The sequence below is a fragment of the Oreochromis niloticus genome, unplaced genomic scaffold (assembly GCF_001858045.2).
Source record: "Oreochromis niloticus isolate F11D_XX unplaced genomic scaffold, O_niloticus_UMD_NMBU tig00007819_pilon, whole genome shotgun sequence".
Lineage (NCBI taxonomy): Eukaryota > Metazoa > Chordata > Actinopteri > Cichliformes > Cichlidae > Oreochromis > Oreochromis niloticus.
This window is the reverse complement of record NW_020328784.1, coordinates 340,529-361,760: the sequence shown is the minus strand read 5'-3', so window position 1 is coordinate 361,760 and position 21,232 is coordinate 340,529. Positions and strand designations below refer to the sequence as shown.

Here is a 21,232-nt window from a genome sequence, read left to right as displayed (position 1 = left end):
CTGCCAAACAAGCAGCTGATGTCCTTGAGAAGAAGCTGAAGAAGTCTTCAACAACAAATACAGGAAGTGGACTTTCAAATACTAGATTCACTTTAGACTCACACAAGAAATGACTCAACTAGCTGTGTTTGATTGACTCCTTTGACTATATGAAAGCTCAGTGTGTGTCTGTACACAGACTGTTGTGTTGGACTATTATTCAGTTGTCTGCTGAATGTTTTCAAATGTCTGCATCTCAGTGTAGATGAGGCTGGGGGTCATGGGAGGCCACCATAGCAGTCTCTTCAACATCATGACATCATCATAAATGCTGCTGGACTCTCTGATGGGCTGACGGTGAAAAAGCCAAAAACAACACGTGATGTTTTTGAAGTTCTACAATGATCATTGTTCTGACAGCATTTTGAGTGGGAACAGTTCAAACTGAGAGTAGTGGGAGTTATTTAGTGATTGAAACAAGCTGAATGTTTCTGTGCACGAGGAAGATCAGCAGCTCAGCTGATCAATGAATTGACATCTATCAGTCATTTCATGAGATGAAGTCATCAGCAGACATTTGTTCTAACTGTGTGATAAACAGTGTTGGGCAAGTTACTTTGATATAGTAATTCAATTATAGTTACTAGTTACTTCTTCAAAAAGTAACTGAGTTAGTAACTCAGTTACAATATTCTAAAAGTAATTAATTACTTGGAAAAGTAACTATTGCGTTACTTTAAAAAAAAAAACAAAGAACGTTTAACCCTCTGGCGTCCAGAGTATAATTGGCCATTTTTTTACTACTCTTGATTTTCCCTCCACATTTCACCTTTAAAAACTATTTACTTTGCCTTGTTTGGTATCATTCTTTTTAGCGCAACCTCACGTGCCTGAATTTACAGTTATGTTCTCATTTTGTCATACTGTATAACCAGAATTGATCTAAAATCAAACAAAAAACATAAAATCAGAGTAGAAAAAGTTATATTTTTAATTGTAACAACCATAAACATGTTTAATGAATCATATTTCATAACTTCAAATGCAAATATTAATTGTCAATTTTAAAATCCTATGCACAAGTTTTGCAAACAACAAAGTTATTTGCATCCATTTACCTTTTACCCTTTTTTAAAATAACCATTTCAAACTATTTACAGAACAATCAGCTGTTCTGCATTCAATAAGATGCCACACAAATTATTTGTGCCACTCCAAAAGAATCGTTTCTGTCCACTATAAAGGAGAACATCACAGCCTGATACCTGCAGGTCTGACAGCAGCAGGTGTATCACTCCTGTTTCTACCTGGAGATAGCAGTCGCCTCATTGTTCTGACACACAACACAAAACTATACACAACACTACACACTAACTACACAAGACAACACATTAACTACACACTCCAAACACGCTAAACGTCACAAATCTCAAAACTCGCTCTCTCTCTTTTCCTGCTCTCTCTCTCTCTCTCGCCGTCACTCCTAAAACTTTTTTTTTGTTTTGCTCATAAGCAGAGAGCGCTTGCTAGCGCTAACGTGGCGAAACTATTGAGGAAAAAACGCCGCGTATATATTGTTTATCATGACTCTGGTTTTACGTGGCCTATCGACACAGTTTAGAAACTGGTATATATCACCTTGTTGCTTTGTCTTGAAGTGGTCATGTGATTGGCTTACCACGACTACTTTATTCTTCCTCAGTCAAACAGCAGCACTCATGCGATTGTTTTGCCCCCTGAGCTCCGGGTGTTGTGCTGGACAGTGCTCGTGATTAGCGTCCGCGGGAGCGCGCGCAGCTGCTTAAAGCTGTAGCGTCCAGAAGATGCGGTAAGCTGAACACAGCGTCAACCGTCTGTTTGTTGAAAAATAGTAACGGACCGCGTTTCCTTGTTAGTAACTGTAACGCCGTTGTAACGATAGGAATAGTAATTAGTTAGATTACTCGTTACTGAAAAACGTAACGCCGTTAGTAACGCCGTTACTTGTAACGCCGTTATTCCCATCACTGGTGATAAATGTCAGAACGTCAGGGCTCTGCTTTAGTCACTACTTGATGATCATTGGCTCATTGTTGAATCACGTGGCCCAGTCTGACCTCTGACCCTTTGCTGCAGGTCTTCTGTGTTATCTCCACTTTCATGTCTGATCTTCTGCTGTATCGTCCAAAATAAACATCTGAATCATTTCCAACACTTCAGCAGATCTTTAGTTTGGGCAGCACAGTACAAAATAACACATATTGTACTATACTGCCCACTTCCTGATCTTATTGGATCTGTGTGTGAGGTTGGTGAAGGAAACACATGTTTACTGAGTGAATCGCTGCCATTAGGAACTAGTTTTTATATCACAGCCTAGAAATCACACAGGACCATTTCTGCAAGTGAAAAGTCCTAATTGGAGGAAAATCATTGTATAGTTTGTGTGACTGTTGTTTGTAAATGAAGAATTGTCCCAACTACATGAGCTGCTGACCTTTGACCTTTCCTTTAGGTGCACAGAGGAGTCTGTAGAAACATCCAGAGGCATCTTGTGTACAAATGTGTTCAGACCAGATGTCAAATGTACCGTGAATGGATGCAATTGTGGATCGTTCCAATAAAATGAGACAGTTTTGTAAGTACAAGCCCACTACAACCCATCATCAACATTTTAAATTACATTATACATCTGCACTGATTTAAAGCACCACTATTTTATCCTGATTCAGTTTTTCCACCTTAACAGTTCATTCCTCAAATCAAACAAGATATTTGAACCTAAAAAAAAATGCATCAACAAATAAGTTTGTAATAAAATATTTATTTTTCAACTTTTCCAAGTGAAATCAAACAAGTGTATTTAAAACCAGAGTGGAAGCTGCTCATATAGAGTCCAACCCAGGCTCAAAGTAAGTTGAGTAGAGCAGCATCATCAAAGTGTCGGCTCTCTGAACACGGCACAAGATCGCCATCTGCAGGACAAAACTAGTTTTTCTCCTCGTCAACGTCAAGATGACGTCATCGTACAGCAACCGATTCCCTGTCTGTCTGGAACAAAGCATTTACATTAAAAAAGACATTTACAGAAAATACAAACACCAACAACACAGCTCAACATCACATGATATTTTATCATTTATTATATTATATATTATTATTGTACCATCAACATCAACAAATACCAGCATATTTTCTTTGACATTGAGTAGAGTGAACCTCTCCCTTGGTTCATTCCTGCTCGCAGCATCAGCTGACCTCTGACTTCCTGGTTAAGGTCTCTCAGCGTTGACTGGAACATCAAATTGGACTCACACCATGTTCTTGTAATGTGGTCTGTTTGAAGAGCATCTCTGGCCTAAACACAATAGGAAGAACAACAACATAAACAAACACATTTCCATATTAAATGAAGGCCTATGTAATTGGATATGTATATGATATGATATATATTCATCTGATGCTGCTTTGGATTTATTTTCTATTTTAGATCAACTTTGATCACTTCGAGCCATCTTAAGTCCGTTTGTTCTAACTTCTCACTCACTAACGTCTCCTTTGATTTCAGGTACCTGCTGTTCCCCAACTGCCCTGTAGGTGGCCTCAGTGTGCCTCAAACCATTTACAGATGATTACCTGTCGTTCACAGTTCATATTTAAATAGAAGACGTGGGACGTTGAAGCAGTTTAAATGCGCCCATCCATCCATGAACATGTAAGAAATCAAAATAAAGGTCATGTCTGAAATATGTAGAAATTATTCTGGCTGTAACAGTTTGGGTCAAAGTGCAGATGTTCCAGATGTTCTGCAGTCTCTCTGTGTTTCATGTTAACATGTAAATGTTGGACCAAAGTGAAGCTTTTTGATGTGACTGCAGGAATGTGAAGTGTAACTCTGAGCTTTAGGAAATGAAACTAAATGGACTTTTTCTCCTTTATTTATAGGAAAGTGAACAAGTGTTAGAGAAAACACAAACACGTCCTCAGAGGATCTTTATGTTCACCATTATTACTGTTTCCTTGTTCTGTCACAAACACACAACACTTCCTGCTCTCTCTCTGATGGATCTGATTGGCTGTTTCATTCACAGGAGGTCAGGGCGTCACACAAACAGCTTTAACTGCACAACGACACACTTTAAATCATCTACAGACAAACCTGCGTGTTTGATTTATGAAGAAATAATAAAGACGTGAAGCTGTCCATAAAGCAGCTTCCCACACAAACTCTGACACTTCAGCCACTTTAATTCCTGCAAAGCTGCGTAATAAAGAGCTGTGACTGCTATGAACTGCTTATGATGATTGCATGAAGCTCTCAGCTGAAGTTTCATTCATTTATTTTAATGTTAATGTCGCCTTTTTAAGTCTGTGTGAGGATTTTAATGAAACACATTAAAGGAGCTTCTTTGATTGGAACCAAATTCATGTTGATTTTCAGCCTGAAATGATAAAAAACTTTTTCTGTTTATAATCATCAACCTGGAGACTAATGAAAAGTATAATAGTAACAAAAAGCCTTTATTATTTGAGAAATGCCTGAATCTGCTCAGAGAACAGAGACAACACTGAGGAGTTGATGACAGTTTGACATTAACTGAATTAAAAACAAAGTGCTCTTATTGTGAAAATCTGCCTCCTACTTCTTTAAATAATTTTTATGCATTTTTTTAATCTCACAGTGAAACATTGAGGCATTAATCTGACACAGTTTCATCAGCAGCTGTGTTTTCACAGACGTTTCACTTTGATTTGTTCAGATTGAGCAGAGAGAAGTGGCTATCTGTGTGCGCACTGCTGAGAAACAGAAGTTCATTTCTGCTCTTCAGCCTCTGAACTCTCATCGTGAGGACTGAGTGAAGAGTTTCAGAGTTTTGTCTCACAGCTTTTAGCATCTACACAAAGAGCCGATTACACACTCTTTCTGAGAACATCTCCACCTCCTTAAAACAAACTCTCCTACTAGCAGCTGTCACAACCACAACAGGCAGAAGACTGGATTTATTCAGGTCAGATTTCATTGCTCAGATTTCATGCAGTTTGCAGTAAATTGTGTGTCACAGACTTTGTAGTTCACATTTATGTGACTCATTTAAATCTTCTCCTGAAAGTGAAACTCTTACAAACACATCAGGCCACAACCTGCTGCAGGTTAATGATTGATCTAAAGACAGCTGACCTTTGAGCAGGAACTTGTGAGTCTTTTATTGTGTTTAATGCTAACAGTGCTGAAGCCTGCACACCCACATCATATTATTTGTTCTCAGGGTTGTTCGGTGTGGCAGAGTTGGAAAAGAAACTTTCTGCAGGTTAGTTATTGATCAAACTAAAGTCATATCAAGGAGCTACTGGCAAGGAGTCAGAGCAGAGCTCAGAAATCTGAAATATATCAAAGTATATTAAAGTTAAAGAGTTTAGAGAACACTGTTTGGTTAGCTGCCTCAAAGGCAGATGACTCTCATTATCACAAGATCAGGTGAGATTTCAGATCAAGGAAAATCACTGGGGTTATCTGTGAAGAGGCAGAAAAGCATAGACGTGGTGGACCTTAAAGCCATTTTGAAAAGGTAAGAGTGAATCTGTCTTCATTCATCTACATGGAAACATAAAACCAAAAACACAAATCAATACAACCAAATCACTCCCAGTAGGGGTGGGCGATATAAACGATATACGATAGAATCGATTAAATTTGGTCAACGATAGAGATTTTGACTATACTGCTCTATCGCGATAGCGCATGTTGATGATGTCATCAAGCTGCACCTTTTTTGGTCGAAAGCATCACAGCGGCTACAACCATTATCATCTTGCGACAGTCATGGCAAAGAGATGAAGCACTTTTGAAATATGGGGAAAGCCAAAAACTGCGCTTCCTCCACTTCCGTAACATTGATTCATTAATGTTGAATTTTCTCGCAGCTGCTCTGTTCCCATGTTGTTGCAGTCTATTAATAACTAACCTCGTATAGTGGATGAATAATCTCAGTTGTTCTGCTGACTGAAGTTTGCCCCGTGTATAGCATCCTGCTATGCGATTGCATTTGTCCCTAACCACCAGAATCCCTCACGTTAACTTTTATCGAGTGGAAAAAAAGTTGGCGTTCATCCTCCAGCTTCACTGTGCTAATGTTATGCTAACATAGCTGTGTCGCTAGCAATCACGTAGCACAACATTATATACCAGGTAGTCCAACTTCAGTAACCCTGCAAACGCCACTGCTGTTTAGTTTTCTGTCTTCATTTATGTCGGAAGTGATAGCAGAGCTAACTTCCTGTTAACTTCTAACTCCGTTAAATTTAATAAATTCCGTTTTCATGGATGCCTGGATGTTAAACTTAATTGTTACACCTCGTAAAGCAGCAACGCTGATTATTTTATTAAAGATGAAATGATTTAGACAGTTTTTAACTCTCAATGTTCGTTTGACTTTGGGACCTGAAGTGGACGGAGTTTTGGACCCAGATTACTCTGCGAAGCTCCTCACTACGGCAACCGTAATGCTCTGACAATCCATCAAGCAGTGCGGCTTACCAAAGCTGTACTAAAACATTTTTTAACAGATTTCTGCTCGCCAAAATCGATTCGAGGTCAGTAAGCACAACCAGAATTCATACATAAGACACACTCTCGATTTTTGAGAAAATTAAAGGATTTTAAGTGTGCCTTATAGTGTGGAAAATACGTTATACAGAAGAAAAGAATATATCGCCATATATATCGTTACCGCACGTGCTTCAAATTATACTGCGATATGGATTTTAGGCCATATCGCCCGGCCCTAACTCCCAATTTATTTACAACGTTTGAAACATACAGTGTAGCTCACTCAAAACACCCCAAGGCCAAGTGAAAGTGCAGAGAGGGAAAAGATAATGATTAATGATTTATTTAAACTCATAACTGGGTGCAACAGCTGAGCTTTGACCTGTGAGCTGCAGCTTAAGCCTCTTTTATGGTTCAGTGTTTAATGTGTAAACTGTTTATCACTGCAGAGACGCCTACAGGCCATCTACTGTTCAAAAGTGAATTGTTATATATGGTGTGGCAGCTGATCTTTGACCTGTGAACTTCAGACTCTTGGTTGGTGTGAAGTGTTTAATCCTCATCTATTGAAGCCTGCAGACACACCCACACATCATGTGATTTGTTTTCAGGGTTGTTTTCAGTGTGTTGGAGCAGAAACCTGCTGCAAGTTAATTATTGATCAAATTAATATCACACAAGGTGCAGCAGCTGACCTTTGACCTGTGAGCTTCAGACTCTTTGCTGGTGTGAACTGTTTAATCTGACGCAGTCTGAAGACACAGACGACTGGTGACGGAGAGGAAGCAGCGGATTTTCTCTGTTTCTACACAGACCTGGTCCAGACAGCAGAGAGCTGCAGAGTGAAGACGTTCATGGAAGCTGAGTCAGTGCAACGTCCTCTTTGAATCCTGGATCAGGAAGTAAAGCCGGTGAATATCTGGTGTTTATATAAGGTTTCTGTCTTTGACTCAGCCTGCTGTCACTTTGTTTTAGAGAGAAAAACAGGTTTCAGATTAAATGGTGTTCCTGCTGCTCCAGCACTAAAGGACAGTATGGTGACCACCCTGATGCCTGTTTATAATTTCACCAAAGCGAATAAACTGCTGACTAAATGTTCTTGTTTTCAGAGGTAAAGGAGTTGAGAGGAGCAGATAATAAGGATTAAATATTATTCTTAATACAGGGTTCGTACGGGGGCTTGAAATCCTTGAAAATGCTTGAATTTAATGTTGTCTTTTCAAGGTTTGAAAAGTGCTTGAATTTCAGATGTGGTGCTTAAAAGTGCTTGAAAATATAACTGTATTTCATTCATAATAGATAACTATCTGATTGAATAGTTTTCTTATCAGATAGAGAAATATAATGAGTCGCAAAAAGCAAAAGCAAAATTTCCCGCCTGGGCTGCCTTGTGTCTGTTTCAATATGTGACCCCGCCCCTCCCTCGGACAGTCGGGGATGAGTGCGCTAACATACCTGTAGGCTGCTGTTTTAATTAATGTTTGATGGAAAACAACAATGGCGGAGTTTGCGTTCTCCAGTCGCATGATAGGTGAGTCCTAGTAAATAATTTTCCAGTACGCGTACGTTACACATGTTATTTTTTTTAAATTATGATTATTTTGCTAGCTATCAAACTCGCTGGAGAAATGATTGAAATGCACTGAGTGTGATGCAGTATGGCGCTTATGGAATATGCTGTGAACTTAGCTAACATTACTTAGCAGTAATATGAGTTCATTTACTCAAGTGAAAGCTTTAAACATTAGCCCGATACATAACTAGCTAACTTAAGGCTTTCTGATTAACCCTCTGGGGTCGACGGACCCAGAGTCTCCATTTCAACTTGGATCGAATGTGCGGACTTCAAGCTATATACCAGTTTTTAAATTGTGTTGGTAAAACAGTGTTTTCTAAGGAGAGCGCTAGTAAACACGCTTTGCTTGCGAGTGAAAAAAGAAAAAAACACTCATTCCCTATTGGTGGAAAAATGTACCATGTCGACCAATCAAAAAATGATACGGCAACATGTGGTATTTGGTTGTTTGGGAAGAGGGGGAAGTTTTAGGAGTGACCGGCGAGAGAGAGAGAGAGAGATAGAGAGAGTTTTGATACTGAGAGATTTGTGACGTTTACCGTGTTTGGAGTCGTGTGTTGTCTTGTGTAGTTAGTGTGTAGTGTAGTTGTTGTTTTGTTTTGCGTGTCAGTTCTACTAGTGAACGTCACAGTTGCTGCAAAAAAGCCACCAAAGGCAGATTGCAGTGTAAACGCTGAGTGACACACCTGTATGGGATTAGAACGATGCCACCTTATCCTATAGTCCAGCCAATGATGTGATTCACATTCATATATACACAGCTAATCAACATCGTTGACAGGCTATGACAGCGTCCTTATGTGCCGACACCGGTGTTTTAGCTAGCAAAGCGGCATGGCTGATGTGGAGTGAAGCCACATTAATGACAACGTGTACAACCATTGGAGATGTGAGCAGGACAGACGGACCGATTGACGGAAACAGTGTGGACTTTATACCAGTTTTTAAATTGTGTTGATAGGCCACGTAAAACCAGAGTTATGATAAAAATATATACAATGTTTGGTTTTCTTCCTGAATACTATCGTTGTTCATATTTACTGCGGGAAGAAACGCTAAAAACGGCGTTTTATAGGGAAAATGCTCGAAGCACTCTCCGCTAGTGATGGGTCGTTTGCGAACGAAATAGCTCTTAGAGCCGGATCTTTGAAGTGAACGACGCGAGCCGGATCCTTATCGCGAGCTGTGGGGTTTTTTTTTCTTTCTCTCACCCTCTCTCTCGCCCTTTTTTTCCGCTTCACTCTGCATGCGAGCCTTGTGCTTTGCGCTGGGGGGAGGGGCGGTAAGTACACTCAGTAGCAGAGGAACAGAGCGGGAGGGGGAGAGAGAGAAAGAGAGCCAGGGACAACAACGTCACATTAGAAAGGTATAGTAATCATCCAGAACTATTTTCAGTTGCAGATGATAAAGGAGTCAGAAAGTTTATTTATGCAGGCCCATATAACAGAGAATATGCATGTTCTTTTTGTTTTTCATTTTTTAATTTTTATTTAATTTATATATATATATTTAATTTAATTGCGTTGTGGTTTGCAGTGTTTAAATTTGTAAAAGGAAAAAGCTGAAAATTTAAATAGTTGAACTGTGACTAGTTGGTTTTTGTATTATATGATTTATTTATTACATTTGATGTGGAGTGAATAAATAAAAGTATATTTACGGTGACCCCCAGAGACAAAGCACGTAAAAACTCCAAAACACGTAAAAACTCCATAGCATGTAAAAACTCCAAAAAACGTACGAACTCTGAGGCACATACAAACCCTGAAGCACATACAAACTCCAAAACACGTAAAAACTCCAAAACATGTACAAACTCCGAAGCAAGTACAAACCCCGAAGCACGTACAAACTCTAAAACACGTACAAAAGACAAGAGAAGTGCTCCAGGATGTTAGGCGCAGTGTTGAGCTTTTGTTACCTAGTGGCTACACAAGCCAGCAAGTACCAACGACCGGATTTGGTGTGTGGTAGTAGCAGGTAAATGAACATTTTTTTTAAAATTATTTGATTATATATGATTGCTTGTGTATAAATACACAAACAACACACATATTCTTTCAATTGTGTAATTTAAGTGATCTAAGTAGCTCTGTTTTGGAAGTTCAGTTCATGCTAGACATGTGCCTTGTAGTTTGCACGTGTTTTCTCTCTAGGGGCCACCGCATATATTTATTGTTACGACTCAAAGGCCGCAACATAAAAAAAGTAACATTTATATATAAATAAAACCACTTTTTTTTTTACATTTGTAATTTCTTTTGTGCATAAGTTTATATTATTGTTAATAATAAATTAATTAAAGCAACAAAACAACCTGAAGAGCCGGTTCGGAGCCGAAAGAGCCGGCTCTTTTTAGTGAGCCGAACCGAAAGAGCCGGTTCTCTAAAAAGAGCCGGAAATCCCATCACTACTCTCCGCCTGTGAGCAAAAACAAAACTAAACCCCCAGCCTTTCCTATTGGTGGAAAAATGTACCATGTCGACCAATCAAAAAATGATATGGCAACATGTGGTATTTGGTTGTTTGGGAAGAGGGGGAAGTTTTAGGAGTGACGGTGGTGTTTTGAGATGTGAGAGATTTGTGACGTTTAGCATGTTTGGAGTGTGTTAGTGTGTTGTCTTGTGTAGTTAGTGTGTAGTGTAGTCAATAGTTTTGTTGTGTGTGTCAGAACAATGAGGTGACTGCTGAATGTTACAGGTGTTACAGGAGTGATACATCTCCTGTTGTCAGGCCTGCAGGTATCAGGCTGTTGTTCTCCTTTATCTCATAGTGGACAGAAATAATTTTTGGAGTGGCACAAATAATTTGTGTGGCATCAGATTTGATGCAGAACAGCTGATTGTTCTGTAAATCGTTTGAAATGTTTATTTAAAAAACACCTTGGCTGCATTTTTAGGTAAACAGCTGCAAAAAACTTTGATGTTTGCAAAACTCAGTAAGTATTTTGCAGACAGAGAGTTACAGGACTCCCTCCCAGACCACAGACTCATACTCATAATACAAGTCAGAGCTTTATTTTTAAAAAATAAAAAATAAAAAATAAAGTTGTGTTTTCAAAATTGGAGTTCAAGTTATTTTTACTTCCAATAGTGTTCACATACTACACAGGTCAATGACTAGATTTTTTTAAATTTTCATTGTAAGTGGGCTAAAGCAGTTAATTAAAAGTAGTCGAAGATAAATGTAAATGCTGTAATTTGATTATTTTAATAAACCATGTAACTTGGATGGATTAGATGCTGGCGTGACCACAGTGCACACGTCTGATGTCGCTCACAGTGGTCCAAGGGATCGCTTAGGGAGTTTGTGTGTTCGCTCAGACACGTGAAACATTAAAGGGAACATTGGCGGTGAAGGGGAATGATAAGACTTACTGTAAATATAATTATCTATGTATTGAAAAAGCAATACAGAGCACATTGGGCTGAATATGGAGAGGAAGCATCACAGTACAGCGTCACTGAAGCCTTAAAGTCTCTGATATGAGATGAGAAATGAAGCAGCCAGAGCTTTTTCATGAGTGGAATCCACTGTGACTGTGAGCTGCTGCTACAGCCTCCAGATGAGCCAGCAGCTCATCCTGCTCAACATTTTCTCACCAACTTTAATGGAAGTGTGATGTTTTCAGCTGGAGTGATGGTCAGGGTGGCCTCCCTCTCCTCTTCTTCTCCTCTTCCTCTTTCATTTGTAAAGTCAGTTCTGCTGCTTTCATTCATGTGGAAGTCCTGTAGCTGAGTTTGGGAGAGACTAACAGCCTCGGCAGCAGAGGGGAGAAAGGCTGTAACACCACCACTTTACTCTGTTCTACCTGTCACATCATTTTATCAGGAAACATAGATATGCTCATGTTTTTAGTATGTTTGGCTTGAAAAGCTAAAATATAAGAAGATTAAATGGTGCTCTTTATTATCGTGTTGGTTTGTTTCCTGTCTCTTGGATGGAGCCCAGCTGTGCGTGGCCCCTGGGCCTGTGGTCAGAGTGTGTGCTGGATAATCCGGCCCAGGATGAGGTCAAACTGAAATGGGATTAAATGTCTGTCACATATTTGAGCCTAATTTAAAAACATCCTTCATAAATATTGAATAATAACAATAATAATAAAGGGTCAGAAGATGACTTGTTGGAATGAAAATGAGCTTGTAGTTTGTCTGCTTTAATAATGTGACTGGAAAAAGGTGTTGGACTTCAAATATGTCCATTTCTTTCACATTTCACCTTTAAAAGTGAAGCCATGTTGTTCCTTGAAGGAAAAACACGACTTTTTCATGTTTTTATGATAAATGTACAACTTTAATGGGAAATATTCAGAGTTTTTTTTCTCTTGTTTGTTTGAAGCTGCTTCCGGTTGGTTTTAGCTGTTTGGAGTTTCCATTTTCTAAACTTCTACATTCTGAACCTTCTTCAGCTCTGAACAGATGATGAAACACTGAATGATTTCAAGCTCACACTTTGTCTAATAAACTCACATCTTTTATTCTTTATACAGATTGGTGGACTGTGGTTTGTCAGAGATCAGCTGTGATTATCTGGCAGCAGCGCTGAAGTCCAACCCCTCGTATCCCAGAGTGCTGGACCTGAGTGGACACTACAACAACCTGCAGGATTCAGGAGTGAAGCAGCTGTGTGTTCTTCTGGAGAATCCACGCTGTCGATTTGAAACTCTGAGGTCAGTCACCATGTTTTAGTTGTGAATATGACGTGAAAGTTGTGCTGACACTGTGGATCGGTAGGCCCACACACCTCTATACAGGAAGTCTGGTTCTACTCTTTGTAGAACTTCTGATCCCTGATCCTCTGAGTCTGACTCAGTAGATAATGCAGAGTTCTGAGCTGATGTGGGTGAGCGGACTCAGGCAGCCTGACAGAGTTGATGTCCATGTCTTCCCTGCTTGTCCTGATACACATAAACATGAGTATCTGGTCAGTGGTTGTTGATCAATGGTCATGAGAATTTGCATAATTAAGATTAAGGAACTTACCTCACAGCCCATTGTTCCTTTAGTGGGCTGGTGTCAGTCATTATGTTTTCAGTTTTATTTATTTCAGTTTTCAGTTTTATTTGTCATATGCAAGTTAGCACAGGGTCAACATCGCAATGAAATGTGTTTGACGAGCAGCGGTCTCTCAGCAGCATGATAGGAAAAAAAAAATATAATAAAATATAATATAATAAAATAAAAATAGAAAAATAGTAAAGAGCAAAATATTAGAGAGACATGGTAAAAGAGAAAAGATGACTAAATATATATGTATCTATAAATATAAATATATGTACACTAGTGATTAAATAAGAAAATCTTGAAAAGAAATATGACGGGAGGGCAGATGGGATATTGCACAGGAATGAGCAGCAGAAATTTACAGTATTGCACTTTTTAAATATAAATTACAATAACAATAAAATGTGAAGTGACCAGTGCAGATTAATCAGAGTACTTGTGAAGCTGCAGGGTAGCTTCTGAGTCCTGTGTTGTGTGTGTTTAAGTGTTGTGGTTGAGGTGTCGTATGGCTTGGTGGTAGAAACTGTTTTTAAGTCTTTTAGTCCGAGCAGACAGACTCCTGTAACGTCTGCCAGATGGTAACAAGGAGAACAGCTGATGTGCTGGGTGGCTGTGGTCCTTGATGATGCTGTGTGCTTTACGGAGGCATCGCTGGTGATAAATGTTCTGAATGGCAGGAAGCCTCGTGCCAGTGATGTGCAAATGTACTGTTTATAAGATTGAAACCTGCAGTCAGCTGAGAGTGAAGAAGTCACTTTGATCAATGACAACATTTTTCTCCTACAAAACGCTACGTCCAGATGAACAGAATCAGCTTTTGGAGAAACCTGAGTATCCTTGCAGGTCAGATCTTGTTAGTGCAGCTCTCCTCTAGATTTTAGTGCTTGTTAAACTAGGATGATTTTAGGAGCCTGGACCGCAGACTCCAAGGGAAGATATTACTTGGAAAGACTAAACCAACCTATTAGAGGTGATTGCACTAACATAGATAAATACTCAGATTTAAACCTTTATTGTTTCACAAAGGGTTAAAAAGTGAATGTGCACAGAGAGGTTGGTGGTGAGATGGGCACTTCCAGCACTGTAGATGTGTTCCAGTTCAGTGTTCATGGAAATAATCCAGAGGGCAGGATTCCTTGATAAATGTCACATCTTCTTAAAGTTATAATCCACAGTAAAAAACCTTGAAACTAGCACGTTCACTTTAGCACAATCCGTTTTAACCCTTTAAGACCGGTCGGAGCGGGCACGCTCCATTTTGTGTAACTATTTTTAATCCCTGTAGAACTGGAACGACGTAAGCTAGCGCGGTATTTTTTTTATTTTTTGCATATGAAACCGGAGGAGTTGTACTTGCATCTTACAGGGTTCGTACGGGTGCTTGAAATCATGGAAAGTGCTTGAATTCTAATGTCCTCTTTTCAAGGTTGGGAAAGTGCTTGAATTTCAGATGTGGTGCTTAAAAGTGCTTGAAAATGTAACTGTATTTCATTCACAATAAATAGCTATCTGATTGAATTGTTTTCTTATCAGATAGAGAAATAAAATGAGTCACAAAAAGGAAAAGCAATTTTTCCCCGCCTGGGCTGCCTTGCATCTGTTTTAATATGTGACCCCGCCCCTCCCTCGGACATTGGGGATGAGTGCACTAACATACCTGTAGGTTGCTGTTTTAATGCTTTTAATGTTTTTAATGATGGAAAACAACAATGGCGGAGTTTGCGCTCTCTGGTCGCATGATAGGTGAGTCCTAGTAAATAATTTTCCAGTACGCGACGCGTACGTTACACATGCTATTTAAAAAAAAAAAAAAAGATTATTATTTTACTAGCTGTCAAACTGGCTGGAGAAATGATTGAAATGCACTGAGTGTGATGCAGTATGGCAGCGCTATTACGGAATATGCTGTGAACTTAGCTAACATTACTTAGCAGTAATATGAGTAATTTACTCAAGTGAAAGCTTTAAACATTAGCCCGATACATAACTAGCTAACTTAAAGCTTTCTGATTAACCCTCTGGGGTCGACGGACCCAGAGCCTCTATTTCAACTTGGGTCGAATTGTGTTGATAGGTCACGTAAATCCGATGGGTTTTTTTTGTTTTTTTGGGGGGGACGGGTCTGAATACAACAGTGGCGTTTACTCCGGGAAGAAACGGTAAAAACTGTGTTTTTTATGGAGAGCGCTAGCAAACACGCTTAGCTTGTGAGTGAAAAAAGAAAAACACTTCCCTTCCCTATTGGTGGAAAAATGTACCATGTCGACCAATCAAAAAATGATACGGCAACATGTGGCATTTGGTTGTTGGGAAGAGAGGGAAGACAGAGAGCGATAAAGAGAGAGAGTTTTGATACGTGAGAGATTTGTGATGTTTATCGTGTTTGGAGTCTCAAATTAGTGTGTTGTCTTGTGTAGTTAGTGTGTAGTGTAGTCGTTTTGTGTGTCAGTTCTACTAGTGAACGTCACAGTTGCTGCAAAAAAGCCACCAAAAGCAGTTTGCAGTGTAAACGCTGAGTGACACACCTGCTGTCAGACCCGCAGGTTTATCCCTGTGCTGTCCTCATCTGTGTTATAGTGACACAAACTATTTTTTGGAGTTGCATAAATAATTTGTGTGTCTTCTTATTTGATGCAGAACACCTGATTGTTCTGTAAATAGTTTTGAATGGTTATATAAAAAACGTCTGAGTCTTGGCTCCATTTTTAGGTAAATAGTACCAGATAACTTTGTTGTTTGCAAAACTTGTTCATATTTTTTAAAAATGTCCAATTTCTATTTGCATTTCAAGTTATGAAAATGATTCCTTAAACATCCTTGTGGTTTTTACAGTCAAAAATATCACTTTCTACTTGTATTTAAAATTTTGTCTGAATTTAGATCAATTGTGCTGACACATTATGTCAACATGAGATAATAACAGATTGGCAAGATAAACAGTTTTTAAAGGTGAACTATAGAGGCCAAATCAAAAGTAGTCAAACGGCCAATTATACCCTGGACCCCAGAGGGTTAACGGCTAAAAGCAAAGTTGTCACCAAGTACTGTTTATATTTGTGTGTATTGCTGCAGCTTTTTTAAGTATTAATTTGGTGCCTTTGGGTGAAATAATGGTAATATGAGGGATCCATATGGTCACAAAGAATAGCCTCTTGTTTCTGTGCTACCAAAGTTCCCCGGCTTTCATTCAAAATGTGTTTATGGTCAGCACCTACACATTAAACTACTTAAACAGTCAGTGCTGTTCTCCATGCCTGTCTGACTTGATGTTGTTAGCACAAACACTTTAAAGGTGATCATTTAGGACTTTAGCAATAATACACACAGCAATGTAGTTAGCAACAAAACAGTTTTATTGGGAAATAACTTAAAAAACAAACAAACATCTGTCTCCTATTTTTTTGGCACACAGGAAAGAAGCATCACTGTCTAGACTTATTTCTTTATTTTTGGGGGCTGGAAAAGCTTAAAAACGGATCTTGAAAGTGCTTAAAAAGTGCTTGAATTTGACCCTGAAAAAAGCGTACGAACCCTGATTTTATGCCATCAGCTTGTCCTAGGTCATGGTTTCCTTCCACATATAGCTTTGCAAAAATTCCATAAAAATGGTAAATGGCCTGTATTTGTAAAGCACTTTACATATCCAGTCATCTACCCATTCACACACACATTCACACACTGGTGATGGCAGCTACATTGTAGCCACAGCCACCCTGGGGCGCACTGACAGAGGCGAGGCTGCCGGACACTGGCGCCATTGGGCCCTCTGACCACCACCGGTAGGCAACGGGTAAAGTGTCTTGCCCAAGGACACAACGACCAAGACTGTCCGAGCCGGTGCTCGAACCGGCAGCCTTCTGGTTACAAGGCGAACTCCCAACTCTTGAGCCACGATCGCCCCATCGCCCCAAAAAGCATTTGTAGCAACAAAAACATAATAATCTTCCAGAAACACGCTTTGCCGGTCCGATCAGCTGTTCGTAACACTTCCTACGTTGGAGTAGACATCAGTGCGAACTATCGCATGTCTGCCATTACCTGCCCGAAACCGGAAGTGATGTCATTTTTGTGGAAAATGTAGGGTTTTTGTTTTGTTTTTTTTTACCTCCAGGGCCTTATAAGCCTATACTGGTGTTTTTAAAAGTTATTTTTTACTTTATGACTTTCTGTATCGTTTCTGGGATGCTTAGAACTCAAACTGCACTGCTGGAAATAGTTTATTTTGATGCATATGCTTTTTTTTTGCAAATTTGGATTACAATATTTATTTCCATTTTTTCTGCAGTATATAGAAATTGGTGTATTTCAAAAATAAAACTGTGAAGACAGATAAATGTCCTGTTGTTGTAAACTATTTTTTGCAACTTTTTTGTATTTACAATTTTGAGGGATAAACCTCTTAAATTTCTCTAACTAGAAATATATGTAAAAAACAAAACAAAAATGATTTTCAATTTTTTGTAGTTTATTGCACTTTTTTGCAATTTATGTAGTTACTATGGACTTAAAGCATACATATGATTAAGATTTGGGCTATAATGGTTGTATTGATGTATAGCAACTTGAAATGCTCCCAAAAATGGCACTACGGTATGTGAAAATATAAAGATAAGCTCTAGCGGACTTGGTTCTATGGTAGGTCTTAAAGGGTTAATCCAAACACCTTTCTCTTTAAACTCTGTGAGTCACAGTATATCCAGTACAATCCTCTTTTTCACTGAATCACACACATTCAGACATCAGAGTGTCCTGTGTGTGCTCTCATTCACTCGTATGGCTGAAGTCTCTTTGTACAGAGGTTAACCTCAAGAAATCACATGATAGGGTGGGGCTAGGTTTCACAATGAGCTCACCCAAAACCTTTGCTGATTGTGACCTACACCCATTTTCACACCCTAGAAATAAAGAAGCTTCTTGGATGAGAGGTGAAACGTCTTCAAGAAACTTAAAGAAGTCCAGATGCCTTTTTTTTCTAAGCTCTTTAGATGACTGAGAACCTTCACAGACACCTCATCAGTGTCACTCACAGAGCTACCAGCTCTTTCCTAAAATCACAAAGCTCTTCATTGAAATCAATGATATCAAAGCTGGAATTAAATGAGTCCTACTCTTCTGCTGACTCAGCATCACGTTCATCTTTTGTCCTTGTTCTGCATCCCCACCATGGACTTCATTCCTTTCTAAGCCAGCCTTGAGTGTCCTTTATTCAACTCATCCTCTGCTTTAATTTTAGACCTGATTTTAGCTGCTTTATCTCTCTTTCGACAAGTTTCTGTGCCTCGATCTTTTTCTTCTCTCCCTCATAACAAGACAGTTTCTTCTGACTGAGAAGATGTTTGAGTGATTTACTAATCCAGGGCTGATTTTTGGGGAGTTCCTGTTTTCAAAGCAATCCCCATTTTTCCCAGAAAGAAATGTAAGTAGAAATAAATGATCTAAGTGAGAACATGAGCCTTTAAAAAAGCTATTCTGAGGCTGCTGCCATTGGTCAAAGCCTCAAACAAAGCTCTGTAAGTAAATATGTGATTATAGCTTTAGTTTTTAAATGTTTATTCTAGTTAACACAGATCAGGTGGAACAATTGAAATAAAATATCAAAAATATTAGTTGGTCATCGGTATTCAGTTCGTTCAATACTGAATACATTGGAGCACAAATTGTCCACATTTCTGAAATATTTCTGGGTGTAACTGTTACCAAAGTGCAATTTAGACCTGACCTGTGGTTGTTATCTAAGTGATAATCATCAAGTCTACTAAAACAAATGCAAAATAAAGAAATTTGACACATTTTGTTGATATCAAAAGCACACTGAACAATTCAGTGTTGTTTTACTGCTGTTCTCTCCTCACTTCTTCTCCTCTGATTCTCTCCACATGTTGCTCTGCATAAGTGTTCAGTTTCCTGACAAAAACAAGATTAAATATTGCTAAATATAATAGTAGCTCATTACACTTCAACATAAGTGTTTTATTTTTGTAATTGTTTATCTGTTATTTTTCAGACTGAGTCACTGTGACCTGTCAGAGAGAAGCTGTGAAGCTCTGTCCTCAGGTCTCAGCTCTCAGACCTCTAATCTGAGACAGCTGGACCTGAGTAACATTAACCTGAAGGATTCAGGTGTGAAGCTTCTGTCTGAAGGACTGAAGAGTCTACACTGTATACTGGAAACTCTCAGGTGAGCTCAAGCATTGTTTTTTCATCAACTGACAGAATTAGCAGATTAATAATAAGGCAGTCCTCTAATAAGAGGAGAAGTGGAGGTGTTTTGAAGGGCAACATACTCTTATGTTAACAAGACAGGAAGTAGTTCCTGGGAACTGCTTCCTTTGTTATTGTGTAAGTAGAAACATGATGGTAAAACAGTGATGATTTTGCAGAGGTGAATCCACAGCACACAACACAACAATGCTGTTGCGTGCTGAAAGCAGACTTCTCACAGATTCTGAGACTGCAGGTTTCATCACTGTCCAACCAAAATTCACTGAACCAGCAGTAAATGAAGGTCCAAAACTACGCTTCATGTTAAAAAACAGATGATCAGGGGGATTTGTGTTTCCATCTTTTTTGTGTAATCTGTTCACCTGCTGTTTTAGCTGTTTGGTGGTTGTTGAGATGGTTTTGTGAACTTTTAGCTGACATTTCTGTAGATACCACACATATCTAATTAGTTTGTATAGCGTGAATGGCCATACCGAGGTTTTTAACAGTAAGAAAAGTTGTAAAACTTAAGAAAATATATTTAAAAGTTCAAAACCGTCTACTTCTGGTTGCTGGTGGTAAGGAGCAGATCAAACGAGTAAAGAATTACGTTATAATTATAAATGGCTTCAACAGCACATTCAGGTCTGTGAAACTCATTCAGACACTGAGCCGATGCTCTGTGCTATATGCATATATTTCTGCATCTCTGCCATTCAGACACACTTTATATATAGTTTATTTTATGTAGTATTCAATACTGAAATGTACATTTAGTCTTTTTAAAGGCAGCAATTTGTATTCAGTGTTTTCATAAAAGCCTTATTTTTATCCATTTACTGCTATTAGGAAGAACACACGTGTAGTTTAAGACCTGGGCAAGTTTGAAAACATTTGTCCTTCGCAATGGAAAATGGGTGGAAATAAAAATGGGTATCACTTCATCCAGCTCCTAATTTTTATCAGTTCTGCTCTCAGCGTCTCCTGTATATCTCCTATATAAATTCTGCACTCAGCTTTGTGGTCTCCAATATCACTGACATGCAGCCAGATGCTGCTCATTTTGCCTTTTCACTCTTTTCTGACACGCTTGCATTTCAATACAGCTCCCTGTTTCTCTGTGTACCTGGTCTCTACCACTACCCTTGCTGTCTATCGGACATTTCCGTCTTCTTTCACATAATGGTATGATCCCAGTCTGTCTCTTAGTGTTTGGCCACATGGTTTGCTCATCAGAATAAAATCTCAGTCGTGCTCACATTGATTATCAGCAAGTCTGAAAATTCATCAATATTTGACATATGAAATTATCTCAAGGGCTGGATTTGGCCCACGGGCCATATGTTTGACACCCCTGGTTTACACAGTTTGGTATTCAATGTACAAGTGAGTTAGCTCTCAGCTAACTAGCAGACAAGCTAACTGGTGGGACTGCATCAGACACTCAGACTGGTTTTCTTTGTGGATGATGATGTATTCTCACACTGATCCTTCATGCTGATGCTGCCATCCACCCACTGCTCCTGTATTCCTCATCATCATCTCCATCAGCCCTCACAATACTCCACCTTCATCAGCTTCATGTTCAGGAGCCTGGATGGACAGTAATTCTTTCCATGGGTTACGGTGGGACATTGAGAGCTGAAGTCAAACTGCAGTGAGAAATGAAAGACTGATTCATTTCTATTTAGTCTTGTGATGTGCAGCTTTGTTCAGAGCATTAAGGCCCAGCAAAGATTACTGAGGTCATAGAGTCACTGATGAAACCTGTGTGCTTATAGAAACTGAAACCAGATGAACCAGAATAGAAGGACATTAAAATGAAGTGTCAGCTACACAAAGGCAAAGCTGTTCAGTTGTTGCTGTGAGTTATTTAAATGGAGGATGGAGTCAGACTTTAAGCTGCTGGACTCACTATATCCTGTTCTCCTCATAGAACCTTGGGAG

General features: G+C 39.1%; 1 protein-coding gene across 1 annotated transcript in view; it reads left to right on the top strand.

Annotated features, from left to right (window-relative positions):
* Positions 1-5,337: 5,337 nt before the first annotated feature.
* LOC112845538 (ribonuclease inhibitor-like) overlaps positions 5,338-21,232 on the top strand; it is a 28,994-nt gene continuing 13,099 nt past the window's right edge. The window contains exons 1-3 of the mRNA XM_025904955.1: positions 5,338-5,525; positions 12,571-12,750; positions 19,089-19,262. Coding sequence (XP_025760740.1) covers positions 5,410-5,525; positions 12,571-12,750; positions 19,089-19,262 — 470 coding nt within the window. The 5' untranslated portion in view covers positions 5,338-5,409. The remainder of the gene's footprint in view (positions 5,526-12,570; positions 12,751-19,088; positions 19,263-21,232) is intronic.